The 16,556-nt window shown below is 47.7% G+C and overlaps 1 protein-coding gene across 1 annotated transcript; it reads right to left on the bottom strand.

Annotated features, from left to right (window-relative positions):
* Positions 1-10: 10 nt before the first annotated feature.
* NUP85 (nucleoporin 85) lies at positions 11-10,958 on the bottom strand. The gene is made up of 19 exons (XM_058852736.1): positions 10,704-10,958; positions 10,519-10,612; positions 10,251-10,413; positions 9,814-9,884; positions 9,438-9,481; positions 8,751-8,820; positions 7,796-7,917; positions 7,345-7,479; positions 6,907-7,029; positions 6,449-6,580; positions 5,972-6,078; positions 5,615-5,698; positions 5,378-5,443; positions 4,750-4,901; positions 4,540-4,657; positions 3,114-3,214; positions 1,408-1,559; positions 744-830; positions 11-194 (listed from the first exon to the last, which is right to left on the bottom strand). Exons 1-19 carry the CDS (start codon positions 10,734-10,736, stop codon positions 93-95), a joined length of 1,956 nt encoding a protein of 651 aa, XP_058708719.1. The 5' UTR covers positions 10,737-10,958; the 3' UTR covers positions 11-92.
* Between the last annotated feature and the right edge of the window lie 5,598 nt (positions 10,959-16,556).

Here is a 16,556-nt window from a genome sequence, read left to right as displayed (position 1 = left end):
GACCAAGCAATTTGCAAAACAAAACATTTATTCTTAGAAAAGGTCAGTTTATGTACAGCAAGCCCCAGAGGAAGAGGAACACCCTGCAGTCTTCAGGACCCTTCCACAGTGCCTTCTTTGACAATGACTCGTGCGAGGTTCCGTGCAAGAGCAAGTCTCAGCATTTCCACTTTGGTTGTCTCAACGTCATCATCCTGGAAGGGAGCAGAGCCTGTGTTAGGGAACTGCACACAGCGATGAGCTGGTGACAGGGTCTGTCTTGCAGATCAGTGAGAGGTATTTACCTCTTACAGGGACCTCCTGAGAAGAGCAAAAGCTAAATTTCCTACTTAATAGCTCAACCCAAGACAGTACTGCCAAGCCTTTTCGTTCCCTGGATGCTGCAGGGCTTTTCATGTGCAGCAAATGGTTCCTGGAATGCTCAGAGCCAGGGCTGCTGGATGGCAACATCTCAGCTTTTCACTGCCCATATAATGTGCAATTATTTATCTTGGAAAAGCATCATGGTCCAGTGCAAACCGTCAGAACGTGAGAAGTAGAAGCACTCCTGCACTGAGTCTGGGACTACTTCAGTCTCTTGTTGATGCTTCATTTGACTGCCTTGAACCCACTGTACCCAGTCTCTGGGACTTGGGCTGTCCCTCTCTGATGCTCTCACTAGGAACGTTAATGAGGAGTTTCCCTCCCTGACCCTTCCCACAGCCCTCCTGAATTCATCCAGTTGTGCTCAGAACTGGGGCTACCTGGAATTTCTGCTTATCTGGATTCCCTGCTGTCAGGTCTTCTAGGCATCGCATCAACTCATAAGTCTGCTCTGCTGAAAATATGACCTGTGGAAATCAAAGTATTTACTGAAAAAGATCAAGTCTAAAGACATCACATAGGCTAAGAAGATAATGCAATTGAAAGGAAGAGAATGCTTTTACACTCCCACAGATTCATTCTGACCCCTGAAATCACAGGATCCAAGGATAATTCAGGCTGGATGTGACTTTGGGAGGTCTCTAGTGCCACCTCCTGCACCAAGCAGGGTCAGCTATCAAGTCAGAGTGGCTGCTCTGGGTCTGTAATTGCTGAATTGTCCTTTTCTTGATGGATCTTAAGGGAAAAACTGTGCTTAGAAGAAGGAAGCACTGGAACAATCTTCAAGCCAAGTACCCAAAGGAGCTGGATGCAGTGTGTGCTGAAAGTACCAGTGCAGATGAATTCTACTGCTGTTGTAACAGCAGAGAACCAAGGTAAGAGTCAATTTATCCCTTCCTTGGTCTCTGTGTGTTCCCACTACTGGGACACTTGGAACTGCCATGGATGGGTTCTGACAGGAGCAGGAAGTGGGGGGGTCACCACTTTCCCTTGTCAGGAAAAGAGGCCTCCTGGGGGGCTGTGTTGGTGTGAGCAGGATCTCACCTCCTTCTGCTCCAGCAGCGGGAGCGCGTCCGTGAGCAGCGTCATCCAGAAGGAGCAGGGGGCGATGTGAGCCGTCATCAGCGTCAGCAGCAGCCGTGCCGCCTCCGGGAACCGCTTCTCCCCGTACAGCCGGTGGAACTCCCGGTACTTCCCTGCCATGGAGAGCGGGGAATGAGGCATCAGGGGCTGCTGGGCCTTGGGAGATCCCTCTGTTCCCACAAAGCCCGTAGAAGAATCAGCTCCAACCAAAACGAGCCCAAAGCAGCCCAGTCTGAGGGACTGGGAATCTGGTGCATGAGGGAAGGTGACAACAGAGCCTCCGTGAAAGGGCAGCCAAACCCTGCTGCCTTTCTGGGTGAGCTTCAGGGCTTGCATCAGCCTGGTCAGGGGCTGCTGCTGTCTCATGCTGGGTGTCTGCAGGGGCACAATTCCCCAGTGGCTTAGAGTGCAGAGAGAAACTTCTTTTTGAGGTTACACAGTATCAGGTCTGAAAGGCTGCATCATCTTTCTTGGTTGTTTAAATGGAAACTGGAATCTCTTTTTAGGGAAAGTTCTGCATTTGCTAAGAATTAGTGAGATCAATATCCAGCATGAGAGAAGTGGCTGAGATGGAAGTGGGGTTCATTCAGTATCCACTAAACTGTCACAATACTGGAAGTTAATGATTCCTATTCAGATTCACCTTGACTAATGCTTGAGCTAAAGGCAGAGACATGGGGAAGTTGTCTAGCCAAAGATACATCTGATGTTCTAAAAACTCGAAGGAAAAAAAAACAGGCAGATATATTTTCAGGCCTTTCAGGATTATTTAGAAAGAACAGAAAGGGAAATGGCACCTCTGGGGCTGACAGTTACCAAATGATGCTGGGCAAAGCTGAGGGATTACCAATTTGTAAATCATGTTTAGTTTCTAGATGTAATTCAGGATAAGTTTTAACGCAGGAAATTTAGTTCCTAATTTTGCAAGATGGACCAAGTAGAAATAGATAAAACTCATGCTCACCCTCCCTGTAAGGGTGGCATCAGGTAGAGGGGTGTCAGTCCAATGCTGACAGCTATTCCAAATTTCTATCAGATTCTGGCCCCTGAAATTGAGATTCCTGACTCACAGCATCAGAGAAATGAATTTCCTGTTTTGGTCCATTAATCAAAGGCCACAGAGCAGCTGCAGGGGCAGGTTACCACAGCCTGCCTTGTGCCAGGCAGGAGAAGGAAGCTGTGGCACCTGAAGGAAATGAACTGGAGGCCCTCATTGTCTCTTGGCACAGAGGGCAGGGAAGGCTCTTGTTCCAGTGAGCTTGACTGGCACACTGAACCACACACACTGGAGACTTTGGAGAGCTTGGTCAAATTATAACAAGGTCAATATAACTTAAAACAGTGGATTACTCTTCCAATGAACCCCCTAGGGTAGCATTTGCTAGTATTTCAGAGCCTCTCAAGACAGTGATACAGTCTGGAAAAAGAAGGAAGGAGAAGTTCAGAGTATCAGGACTTGGACCTGTCCTGCTCAGAACAGAGCAGGAACCTGGTGTGAGGGCAGTGGTAAAGGCCACCCCTGGCACAAACTGCATCCCAAACCACATTCACCATTTGCTTTCCCCTTATCACTAAACCACGTAGCCAGATGGGAGAAAGCATAAATCCAAGTAATTCCATGGAGTTCTCCATAAAAGACCACTATGGACACTATAGGCAGCTCTCACCAAGGAATGTGAGGCGGTCACTGAGCAGCATGGACGGGCCCAGATTGTCAATGAGGTCCAGGTCAGAGAAACACCCCCTTTCACAATAGTCCTTAAGGAATCTGGGGAGAAAGCGGAACACAAGGAAAGTTTAGAGGGGAAGACATCATCCACATCCATTCTGCACCTCCTAATCCCTTCCCAGAAAACTTGACTGTACATCTCAGTTCCATCTTATTCAACCTCCCCAAGGGTTTCAGACGCTGTCAAACATTCCCTGGAAGTGGCCAAAGAACTAGCAATATACATTTAACAGACACTTCATTGATTCTCCTGCATTCTGTGGTAGTTGAGATCTATTTTTTAAAAGGAGTAAGTGAAGGAAGGCAGGCAGGAAACTGAGGCTGGTGGATGCATAAGTAACACTCCCAGATCATAACAGAAGCTCTGTTTTTCTGCTGTGTAAAAACGTTGATAAGCAGCAGGAACAAAAACAATGCTTAAAGCTTTTAATCTGTTATGTCACAGCCTCCATTATGCTGCTTTCTGCAGAGCTGCTTCCTGTGATTTTTTTTCCATCCTTCTGTTGAAGGAAATGTAATGATTCCCACTCCTTCAAACAACAAACAAACAAACAAAAAACCCCAAAACTCAGACTAGCAATCTCTTACCACTCCTTTTTTTAGTGTTGAAGACAGAGTGCCTGCCCCCTTACCCAAAGTGTAATTTCAAAATAATATTCTTAACTATGCAATGACTGGTCTCTACCTATTTGCACTTAGCAAAATCCACACAACATGGATTGTTAAAGATTACAAAGCATAAAAAGTTGCCAGAGTTTTTGCTGAGGCAAAAGCCAACCCTTGTCCTCATTTTGATAACCATCGTCCCACTGCAGAAAAGGTCAAGAATTTTGAGAGGCTCATACAAAGCCAGGGACATGATAAAACCACTCCTTGATGCAAATTTTTAATAGAAGCAGTGAGAGTTTCAGCAGGAATGGTGGCTTAAGTGACTCCCACTGACTTGTTTGGAGGTTGTGAGGTAAACTTGATTATAAATAATCTGCTGAATAAAGCACAGGTAGGGATTATCCTCCACCCAAATCAGCCCCCCGGGTCACTGTCCGGCCCATCAGACAGCTCTGTCACAGCAAGTGAAGGACAGAGGACAGAAGTTGTTAAAATAAGTGTTTTTTCAAGGAAGGTATAAGGGGGTTGGACTCTCAGATAAAGCCAATCTGTTTTGTCTCTAGATGTCAGGAAGGAAAACAACATAGATAAGGCACAGCTGGGTGTACTGCAGGGCAGAGCACCCAAGGGTGTTGTTTTCTGATCCAGAAGAAGACACCTGGCCCCACCTGCAGTAGTGGGAGCTTTCCTGGCTCTTGACACAGCAGCCACCTTCCCTGTCCCCCCCAGCCTGGGAGCTTCTGGCCCAGCCTCACCGGTCCGAGATGAGGGTGGCAAACGCCGCGTCCTTGGCTCGGATGCTCCAGGACAGGGCAGAGCCCAGGCGGTTGTTCCGCAGAGCCTTCATGGCCATGATCTTACAGATGCTGCGCACTTGGGGAGAGACACAGCAAAGGAAGGGAAGAATTTAGTGTCAGTAGGTTCAGCTGGACCACTGCAAAACAGTGAGACTGAAAATGCACCACCTTGTTCGTGCATCTGCCTCTGCTCACAGATCCTCAGCACCTTGAGGGCCTTCTGCTCCGTGCTGAGCGGGATGCGCTCGATGTGCAGCTCCAGGTACACCCGGCCAAACTCCGGGCAGTGGTCGAAATAATCCACCCCCAGCTGCCACAGGCTGAAAGAGGGGAGAAAACACCACCATTCCAACCCTAGAAAGCTTTAATGAGCACAACAGTAAAGCCCCAAGGAGAATCCTAGTCTGCATTAATAATTGTTAGCTCTGATTAACTTTGTATTCAGTCCTGAAATGGCTTTTCCTTTCTATCCCTGCCAGTTCCCTGTAATATAACTTTGGAATACCACAGTTTTTGGAATATGTGCAGCTCGTAAGAGCTTCAATGCAAGGCACTCTGCAAAATGGCAGGAGTGGCTGTGCCCAGGTCATGAGGTGTGAGGGGCTCTAACAGAGCTTTTGTCTCCATTCGGGAAGGGGAATGTGCCAATCTTGTACAATCCCTTAGGGATACCTCTGCTGAAATTCTAACAGTGACTGCTCTAAGTTTTGCCCTTTTACTTCATGAACATGCAGTTATTTGTTTTGACTGCCTCAGTCCAAGTCTGTCCTATGAGCAATAAAACAAAAGTTGGTACCTGTGATGAGAGAAGAGTCCTGATGCATACTCCAGCAGGAGGAATTCACGCATATTTGAACCAAAACTGGGGAGAAAGAGAGAGAATATCCAGATATTATTATTTGCATTTCACTTGAAAAATCTGATGATTTTATTTCACAACTACTGCCAACTTCTGCAGCATGTCTTGGTGTTTTTTTTTTTCCTCTGGGCTATCGTAATCAGCTTTATTCAAATAATGCAAATAAATACTTACTACAGATTGTGAGACTGCAGAAGTTTGCAGTGATCCAACAGGTCAGTCAGATGAGCCACAAACCACCAGTTACTCAGGACAATGCTGTGTTTGAAGCAAAAGAAAAAAATAAGCTGAACGCTGCCAGGGACTGCATCAGATTTTCCACAGGCATTTCTTACCAATACCCAGCTCTGTCCAGTCCAAGGACTGGCTGCAATGTCCCAGACCTAATGGAACACTTTTAATTGCTGCCAGCTTCACGTATTTTTGTTAAATTCTTTGCAAGGATGACTAGGGTTCTGTACCCATACCTCCCACCCAAATACACAGAAACAATACTGTAGAACTAGAGAATCAAAAACCTTAAAACTCAACCTGCATTCCTTGATCACTTGATGCATCTCAAATTCAAAGGCTGCCATTAAAATCATGTCTAGTGGCTCAGGGCTGTTCTCTCCACCCAGGAACAGGTCCATACTAGACTGTGGAATGAGATGACAACACATGATAAATGCAGAAGCAAGACATTTCTTTGGATGTAACAGTTATTTTATGGGAAATAACAGGTCATAGAGGTTGAGCACATTAACAAAATGGAATTTTTCTCATTTTAGCATAAGGGAACTGGGAAAACAATCTGCAAGAACAAGACTGACAATCTTATGACAATGAAAAGTGGGTTTTCAATAACTACCTGTCAACTTTATCATTCTCCCAGTCCTTTTACAAACTGCAGACAACATCTTACAGGCACATAGTTGCTGTGAGACTTTTCCCTAAGTTTTTCTTTAAGTGTAGTAACCCTTGCATGCTTGAAACAGTGGAGAATATTTGAATAATTGTATTTCCTACCTGTGCATAGAACCGCAGCTCCATGGGCTTCACTGTTGGGTGGGAATACAGGAGCCGGGTGACCAGGAAGTGATACCATGTGGTCATGAGCTCCTTCTTCTCCAAAATGGCATCCTCGTCTCCCAGCAGGATCTAATGGGACAAAAACACAGCAGGAATGCTGCAGACTCAGCGATGGACACAGCTGCACTCCAGCTCTCCAGAGGCATTACTCCTGTTCTGCAAAGGTGAGGATTTATTCAAAATTACATAACAAAGATCTTTCTCACAGCCCAGTTTCCAAATCAGCCTTAGAGCCTTGGTCAGGGAGAGAAACTCATCTGCCGAGGCTGGCAAATCATCAACAGAGGACAGGAGACATATTAAAATTACTTATGGCTACACTGAGCTCCTGAAAGCCACAAGGATGGATTCAATACTTCAGTCCAAAGTTTCCTTTGTTCCCAGCAATAACACACCTTGCAGATGGACTCCATGTGGGGATTGGAAGCAAAAGTTCCATCCTGTAGATACCGCTGACATTCTTCGTGCCAGTGCTGCCACTTCAGCTCCAGCTCTGTCAGTGTCTGGGTGTTGCCAAGCTGAAGAGAGGGAATAAAGAAATACAGGGAATAAAGGAAACACCAAGTCAAATCACACCAGGCTCTCAGGCCAGACTCACAGTCACTCCTGATAAAAGGCTAACCATGAGGCTGCCTGTCATCTTTCTACATTGACTTGTCACCTAACAGACTTTTATCTGAATTGTTGGGTTTTTGGGCAATTCAAGAATACAAATATTGTTACTGTAAAGGAGTAAGACTGAGATGTTCTAAAGGGGAATAAACTGTTACAGGGGACACAACCGGGTGCCTTTTCCCAACAAACTGCATGAAAAAACACACTTTTGTACATACACTGGGCATAGGCATCTTCTTCATCAAGTCATCCAAGATTTTGTACATGTTCATGGATGTGGGATTGGCACTGGCTTCCTTGGAGAGCAGGTGCCGCGCTTCGTCCATCCGGCCTTGGAGCACAAAGACATCCACCTGCAAAAACCCCCTGTCCATGAGCTCCATGCTGGGCAAGGTTATGGAACACTCAGGAAAGGGATCAGAGGGGTATTTGAACCTGTAATTCAGGCAAGGGAAGTGGAGTAAAATGTTTAAACTGTAGACACTGCTAATTCAAGTAACAGTATACGGCTCAACTTCTACGGGTCATTAAGGATGAGGATGGGAATGGCTTCATCCTAAAGCCTACACAGGCAGACAGCAATGAGGTGTCATGTCCAGCAGGGAAGAGGAAGGAAAGCAAAGACATTAATTCCTTTTGTTTAAGAATCTTCCAGGTGGTGATACTCACCACATTCCAGAAGAGCTTGTGTTTGGATGGACTCTCACTGCTCAGAACTTCCCTGACCATGCTGTCCACGTCACACACGTGGAGCCGCACCCAGTCCAGGAGGCGCAGCAGGAGGGCCCCAGCTGTGCAGACAGATTTCCCCCTGTCAGTTCCCATGTGTTTGTCCCCAGACTGCTCTCACACATTTCATAACAGTTTGACATCACCAGATGAGATTTACTAACTGGATTTCTACCTGCCACCCCCAAATGACAGAGTTCCTTACGCAGAGAGGCCCTGGGAGCACCCAGCCTCTGATAGGTTTTCCTGGGGCAACATGGTCCAGTAGAAAACCCAAACTTGAAAAAATAAAAAATTAGTGATCCAGATCATAAATCTTGCATTGCCAAGAGACAAACAGAATACTTCTCTTTATTTTAGCATCATTTCATTATTACTAACTGAATATGAGGAAGAAATTTGGCACTAAGTGATTAATTTAGATTAAGTAATCTATAATTTGTGAATCTCTCCTGAATTCTGGGACTGTGTAAAAGCAGCACATTTGTTTGCATAATATGATTTCCTTCAAAAATTATTTCCTACTTTAAAATGCCAATGTAAACAGACTGACTTCAACCTAAAAGAGTTTATCAGAGCTGTGTAAATGTCAACTAGCATTGACACATTTGATGCTTAAAAACATGTTTAAGCTTATAAATAAAATAGATTGGCAACAACTTTTGGTATCCTTCCTCTTCATAACCTTTCTGACAAAGAAACAATTTAAATTGAAGAAAGAGAAAAAAGTAAAAAGCAAGTTTAATAACTTGACATAATTCAATATTAAGAAGACAATTAACTGAGGCAGAAGGGGTATTAAAAGGCTTATTGACATGCTGCATATCTCTAAAACATTAAACTACAGCAAAGAAGAAACCCTTTAGTCTTTACACCAGGAAAGTTCATGGCTCACCTGTAGCTGCTTCAACAAACAGAATCTCACACAGGTTCCAGATCAGCTCCATTGCAGAGAGAATGGAAACCTGAAGGAAAGCAGGGCCAAGTTTCAGAGCTAGTCATTATTCCAGTTGGGTTTTTTAACCACACAAAGGCATCTGCTGTCCACAGCAATCAGTTTTAACAGAGAAATATCATACTAACATTTCAGAGATAAAAACTAAAAGACACAGGCGACAATTTCACACTTCTTTTGTGTCGGAAAACACTGACACCGTGTAATGAAATGCAGCACTAATCTGTCACCAGTGAGCAACCTAACTGGTCTTATTTTCAGCCCTTCTGCACTTTTAAGACTCAATACAAACATCAAAGGAAGAAAGAACAGCCAGTGAAGCAACATCACTGCAGCTGATAGGATAAAACTGGTCTGAGCACTCTGCTCTTCCCAGCACACTCCCACGGATCTGACAGCTCACCATGAACACCCAGAGGCTGCTACGAGGCTCAGATGCAGCTGATTGGAATCTGAGAGTTTGAGGTGAAACACCACACAGCAAGCCTGAAACTTTTCTTGTCAGCTTTGGTCATGAACCAAATCCCATATATAAGGCAGAGTTAAATCTGAAGTGCTTCAAGTCTCAGTGATGGCCTGGTGAATTTGCCAGCAATGCACATTCAACCTGACAGGACTGCAGATTACCTGAGTGCTGTACTGGCCTTGCAGGGCAGGGTCCCTGGTCGAAACTGAAGGAAAAACAAGTAAAAGTCAAAGAGCAACATATTTACCTTTGACAGTCCCTTCTGAGCTTTGATAGCTTTCCATATATCTGCCACATGAGATACAAAAAGACTTCAAGTCCCCAGAAAATCAGTTATAATATGATGGGAAAAAAACAGTCCCTGACCAGATTTACAAACCAACTTGGAAATCTCCAGCATGGAAATAGAGTCTTGGTAATTACTGAAACCTACACATGCTATTGTACAGTAGTTGCAATAAGTTATCATTACAATCCTACTTTAATAACTGCAACTGGTGTTTCCTTTTCCTGCAGTAAGAGAACAAAGAGACTTACTAGCTGCCTGGTGCATGTCCTCCATGCAGGCTCTTATCACTGACCGGTAGTTTTTACTCACTTGAACCAATCTGCCAAATACAAAAAGACTTTGGTTGGAGGGAGCTGTTGGGAGTTTCAGTGTTATGCCCCCTAAAGCCTTGCAAGTTTCTCTGCAGCAGCAACTCCCAGTAGCTGGGTGGATCCAGCTGGAATCACTGAGACCGTGCCATACTCTACCAGGTAACGGTTATTGGAAGGATCTGAACCTTGATTTGTAAAGGCCCCCCAACACGGTCATTTTATCTGCCCTGCTGCTGATTCCAGAGCTGGTAAAAGCAGCCTGGCCAGCAGCACTTGCCTCACGGGAGGCGTTTCTCGGCCCTTGGCGTCGGCCCCGGGCGGGAGAAGGGGCAGCGGGTGCCCCCCACCCACACCCACCCTCCTCATCTACTCACTGCGCCTTCCGCGACTTCCCCGCCAGCTCCTCCTCGCTCCGCTGCAGCCCCATGAAAATCCCGTGCGACTCGTTGAAGAGTTTCCGCAGGGTCTGGATGTAAATGTCCTGATCCCTGCGGACCACGAAGACTCGGGAGGAGCTCGGCACTCCATCCCCGGTACCTGCAAGAGAGCCCGTCAGCGCCCGGGCAGCAGCGTCCGCCCTGCCCTCACCCCAGAACCGGGACGGGCATGGAGAGCGGGACAGGCATCGGGAGCGGGACCCACCTGCGCGGCCGAAGAGGGTCTCGCACACCAGCACCTCCGCGGGGCCCCAGGCGAAGCAGAGCTGCCGGGCCGACGGGTCCGCGCCCGGCACCACCTGTGGGGGGACGGTGTGTGTCAGCGGCGCCCCAGCCGTTCTGCCCATGGCCCCGCACCCCCCGCCCTTGCCCCGCCCGCTCCTCCCGCACCACGAGCGGCGGCTCCGTGTCCAGCTCGTCCATGGCGGCGGCCGCGCTGCTCCCGCTCCCGCCCGCCGCGGCTCCGGAGGCCCCTCCGGGCTGCCCGCGCCGCCGCCTGCGCGCCCCGAGCTCCGCGCCCGGCCTGGCCGCTGCTGCCCCGGCGGAGCCACCGCCCGGGGACGGGAAGGGACGGGGAGGGACCGCGGACCTCCGCCGGTTTGGGGCAGGCACCAGCGCTCGCCCCGGAAGCGCCGCCCGTTGCCGAGGCCCCGCCGGGGCGGGACGGGCCCCGCTCCGCCCCCGCCCGAGCCGCCCTCTCTGAGGGCCGGGGCGGGCGGTGGCTGCTCCGTGCGGGATGGGGGCGGGCGGACGGACGGATGGATGGACGGACGGACGGACGGACGGACGGATGGACGGATGGATGGCCGGATGGATGGCAGGCGCTCCATCACAGTCTGCTTCATTTTCTTGTCAGGACAGATTCAGTGCTGGATGGGAGCATTGCTGGCTCTGGGTGTGTAGTGCAGTGATGTAGTTGGTCAGTCAGGATTCACAGATTCACCAAATGGATCAGGTTGGAAGGACCACAAACTCGGGTCCAAACTCCCTGCTCCAGCAGGCTCATCCCAGAGCACATGGCACTGGATTGTGTCCAGACAGTTCTGGAATATCTCCAGTGAGGGAGATCCTGTCTGATCTGTGCACAGTCACTCGCACAGTGTTGTTTCCATGCTCACTTCATTGACTGATTGCTGTGTAACAACACAGCATAGTGTCCTATTTATGCATGTCAAACAGATGCAGGTAGAGAAGCCTCTGGGATGTTGAAGGTGACGCTCTCTGTAGCTCTTGGGCATTGATAAAGCTGACAAATCAAATTATGTGCTCTAACTAGAGTGAGTTGCCTGCAGGTTGGGGAAGGACTAGTAATGAAGCAGGATTGCAGCAGGAAGATCTGCCGCTGTGCCTCACTCACTCACTCACTCACTCCCTCACTCCCTCACGGTTCAGGAGGAGGTTGATATTCCCTGGACACTGGGCTGAGGTGCCTTTTGAGGCTGCTGGAGGCTCATCACCTTTCTGTTAATGCTAGGAGCTCACCTACTATGGCATTCAACTGCATAACCTGGTGTGATAAAACTAATGGCATCCTGTTCCTCTCCTTCCATTCTGCTCTCCTTCCCACTTGTGTGTACTCCTCACTTTTTGCCTGTGCTAACCAATAACCAAGTTCTTCAGCAATACACTTTTTCAGACAAGTATTAGCAATGCTGCTTTGGTCTCACATCTGGAACCAGTCCCTCTTAGGCTGGTGCCTTCCCAGGACATTCATGAAAACTTAACTTTTCAAGATACCATAAATCATTTGCTGTCCTCATATGACAAATGCAGTAACACTCCCTGGCTAAATTGCCCTTTTTTACTTATCAGCTGCTGCATCCATCATTTCCAATAAAAATAAAGCCAGCAGTTATCTTTGGGAAGAGCATGTCATGTAACCAGTCATGCTGAGAAAAGGAAGTGGTGTCTGTTCAGGTCAGAAAGAACGAATTTTTGCAGGTAGAACAAATTAAATGCTCAGAAAGCTGCTTGAGAAACTGAAGACTCATCAGTTTTAAACCCCTCACCGTTTATCATGGGTAAGGGTCTGTGTTTTGTTGAGGATGTGCCTGTATTTGAATCTCTGCTGTACAAAGCCAAATTCACCTATTGTCTTACACAATGGTGCTGCTCTGTGATGCAGACTTCTGAGGATGTTAGTGGGCATTCCTAGATCCAAAATACCATTCCACACATCACTAAAAGGCTCTAGATGCAAATCAAAACTGGATATCTGAAAACCCAGGAGTATGAGGCCTCCTGCCACTGTTCCTCAAGGCTAAGGTGCTGCTTTTATAACTGCAGCACTTTCTTGTGAGTGGCAGAATATATTTAGAATATCCATGTAACACTGTGTAGGGATCCACCATGTAGGAGGTGGATCTAGGAGTGGGACAGTGTCCTCTGCTGCTCCCAGGTCCATCTGTGTAAAGAGACACTGAAAGCTGGAACTCTTTGATCTTCTCCTGCTGTCTCTTGGCACACAGTGTCCACTTTACTCACTCCCTAAAGTGTCAGTGGTTTTTCATATCCGCAGCATCTGTTGTTCTTAAATGGATGAATCCTGGGGAAATCATTTTGGGAAAGGTGAGTTTTAGTATGAAATCTTGACATTTTTTAGTCCTCTTAAACACTGGCTGAAGCTCTGCTCATATTTAGAAGGGAAACCTTCCCACTCACCTCTCGAGGCTTCTGAACATCTCCAGTCCATATCATTGAGCAGAACTGGGAATTTCCATTCAGTGCAGAACTTCACTGTTCAGAAAGGCTTTGGAATATGAGCTGTGGGTCCAGAAAGGAAAGCAAAGAGAAATTGTGTGGTTTACAGTCAGGAGGGAAAAAAAAAAAAGGTCTGATGAGGATAGGAGTTACTACGTTGTGAACTAGGAGATTTGGAAGTTATTTGGGGAACAGACAGAATGATCAGCATCATGAACAGGGAAGGCACAGCACAGGCAGGGCTGTAGGCAAAAGGTATTTTCTATTCCCAGGGCTAAGAAAGAATTAATGAAGAGCAAAGCCTGAGTAAAGCACTCAGACCTGCAGGATCTGATCCAGTAACCAGACACACTTGTTTACACCTCCAAATTACTGTTTGCTTTCAGTTCTTGCTTTGGATTCAGTGCAAAATAACAGACAGTTCTAAAGGGGCTGGAGTTGGCTTTGTAGGCTAACATTTGCTGATGTGCAGGAGCACACACCCGCCTGTAGCTGCTTTGGTGTCAAAAAACTTAATGTTTTAAAATCCCAGTGTGAAGAGCATATATATGGAATGCCTGTGTTCCCTGCCCTCTTCATCAGAGGGTGGAGAATTTAGGCCAAAGATCTCTGCAAAATCTAGATTTCTTCTTTATAAACCTGTACAAGAATGAAAAAAAAAGCATGGAAATATTTTAAGAAACAACACATGGAATTTTTTTCTCCCAGAGATGGAATTTCTCAGGAATTCTCACTGTGACACTTCCCCATTCACTTCCCTTCAGCTTGGTGCATTAAAGAGGAGGAGCTCAGAGGGACAAAAAGCTTTGCTTTGCTCCCCTCTGCTGCAGCTCGGACCCTGCAGGAGAGGGGCCTTTGTAGTTCTCAGTGGGCTTCTACCCCTGCCGCTTGCTCCCAGTGCTGCCGTCTGGCCAGTTCCTTTGCAGGTTTTAGCACTGATTACTGTCAGCTCCAGCTTCTCAGAGTTTCCTCTGTTGCTATGTAAAAAGAACAGAGATGAGGTTTGTAGAAACCTGTTCTGTGATTTGGGATCTGTGTGATTGGTGGTGAGACGAGTGCTGGTGCCGTTTTCAGCCTTTCTGAGAATGTCTAAGTCCCATATGTTCTCATAAATTCTACAGTATTTTCCTGTCTTTTTTAGCACATTTGTTCTAGTTGTGATGCTGCCTTAATGTGTGTCTCACTTGACACGATTCCTGCCTTCAGTTCTTTCATGCCACGCTCAGGCCTTGGCCAGTTTCTTTCCACCTCCCCAAAAAATCCTCCTCTGGGCCTGTAGCAAAGGGATCTTCAAGGACGGAGGGGGAAGAAGTGGCAAGAATAAAATATAACAGGATCTTCAAGCCCTTCCTCACACTTCTCTGTGATGTTGCATCATCTCTAAAAATAGAACTTAAGGTCCACTGGGAATCAGAACTCAATTTTTGTTCTGTGAAGTACCCCATGGGTTTGGAGTTTTGCTTAAAAAAGCTATGGATGAGATAGAAGGGTGGGGATTAAGGTGCTTTGTTTCCTTGTTCTCACTAGTAGTTCTACTTCTTAGTGCTGATGATGGACTTGAGAAGGTCCAAACCAAGTTGCTCATTGCTTTTCAGAGCTCAGATAAAAGAAGGATATCATAGGAGCCTGAGGAATCACACATGAAGGGGGATTTGGGTAGAAGCATGTGGTCTTCCTCAGCCATGGTTCTTCTCACCTTCTAGTACCTTAAACAAACAGAAAAATAATAGCATGAGTAATTAAACACAGAGAAAACAGGCAGGATCAACTGATTGATCTTTTGATGATAAATCAAGTAAATTGACACAAGTATGAGTGGAAAGCAGAGCTCAAAGAAGGATGTGAGTTGCAGTCACAATTTGAAACAGCATCTGTTGCCTTCTTGGGTCAAACTGAACACTTCAGTGCCTGGAATTTTTTCAGAACTGACTCATTAAGACCCTTCAGGAGAGGTAAAACATTAAAACTAAAAGGTTATATGAAATTCGAGGCTAAATTTTGGACTACAAGGGATGGTAAAAGGCTTCACTGCTCATGTTTTGTGGAAGCTGAGGTGGCTGCCTGGGCCATCCTCATACCTCAGGCTGGGCCATGGCTGTGCTATTTTCTCAGCTGGGGACTTGGATACCAAGCTTTGGCTTCAGCTTCCTCTGAAGAGGAACACTGGTGTGTTACTCTTTCACAATTTCCAGAAAATTGCAGTAAAAATCCAATCTGTGCTCAGAAGGAGGGAGCTGGAACGTGAAGTAACATGACAAAGGCAGAGGAGAGGGACCAGAACTGACAGTGAAAAGCAAGTCTGCAGCTCTGCCCAAAAGTGAAGTTTCTCTTCAGTCAATATCTCACTACGTGAGCAGTTTATTCGGGACAAGGAACATCTCTGAAATGGTGCAGAAAGTTTTGTCCTGCCAGGAGCAGGGGTGTGTGACCACACGGCCACCTTTGTGTCACAACCCAGAGCGTTCCCACACAGAGCAGTGCCAGTGCAGAGTGATGCCCACCTGGAAAATCCATCTCTGGGGAAATGACGGGGATAATTTTGTGGTGTTTCTTTTCCATCTACGTGATGTAGAGAAGCATTTGGCAGATGATGGTGGCAAGCGTAATGCTGATGAAAAAAGGCACAGGAACTGTTTTGTGTGAACCTGTGAAATCTCTGCAGAATTTCCTCCTCCCTTCCATTGGAATGAATTTTAAGAAATCATGTAATTGATTTATGCAGTGTAATTTATGTAGTTTAATATTTGGGGTGCTGCAGGTGCTCAGTTCCCTCAGACATGGCATCTCAACCAGGACAACTCCCCTTCACATGGACAGCTCAAGGTTTTGGGGAGGCAGTCACACCATCAGTGTCCTCCACAACACAGCGAGGGGCACAAACAGGAGCGAGAGATTTGGTAAGGCAGAGATGAGGGGAGATCACAGAACCACAGGATCAATGAGGCCAGAAAAGGCCTCTGAGATCAGCAAGTTCAACCTACACCCCAACATCACCTTGTCAACCAGACCATGGCACTGAGCGCCACGTCCACTCTTCCCCTTAACACCCCCAGGGACAGGGACTCCACCACGTCCCTTGGCTGCCCTTTCGGTCGGGCTGGGGGTAGGCACGGGAAGGTGTGTGCGAAGAACACCGTGTGAGGCACTGAGGGGGCACTGAGGGGGCACTGAGAGGGCTGTGGCGGGTGGCCCGGCGGCTTTGAGATTTGAGGGAGCCAAGGATGCTGAGGAGGGCTAGGGGAAGGTGTGTCCGGGAAGGGCGCGGTGTGAGGCGCCGTGCGGGACACTGAAGACGGCCCAGCGGCCATTTTGCGAAGGACAATGCCCGCCGCGCGGGGCGGGGCGGAAGCGCGCGCACGCAGCGCGGCCGCGGGCGCGCGCGCCCCTCCCCTCCCGCCGCCGCCGCGTTATGTAACGGCCGCGGGGCGCGCGCGCGCTCCCTCCGCCCCCCCTCCCTCCCGCCTCACCCCCCCCGCCCGGCCCTGGCTCCGCCCCCTCCCCGCGCGCCGGGGCCCAATGGGCGGCGGGAACGCGCCCGGGGGG

This window comes from Poecile atricapillus, chromosome 17 (genome assembly GCF_030490865.1).
Source record: "Poecile atricapillus isolate bPoeAtr1 chromosome 17, bPoeAtr1.hap1, whole genome shotgun sequence".
NCBI lineage: Eukaryota > Metazoa > Chordata > Aves > Passeriformes > Paridae > Poecile > Poecile atricapillus.
This window is presented reverse-complemented; position numbering and strand designations above follow the sequence as displayed.

What these genes read in the sequence shown, in the direction of transcription:
- NUP85 (XM_058852736.1), bottom strand. Translation starts at nt 10,736, where the DNA reads ATGGACGAGCTGGACACGGAGCCGCCGCTCGTG. An exon ending in AGCTGCGGTTCTATGCACAG is followed by an intron (nt 6,079 to 6,448) that starts GTAGGAAATACA and finishes CTCATTCCACAG; the next exon opens with TCTAGTATGGACCTGTTCCT. An exon ending in GAGGCAGATGCACGAACAAG is followed by an intron (nt 4,658 to 4,749) that starts GTGGTGCATTTT and finishes TCTCTCCCCAAG; the next exon opens with TGCGCAGCATCTGTAAGATC.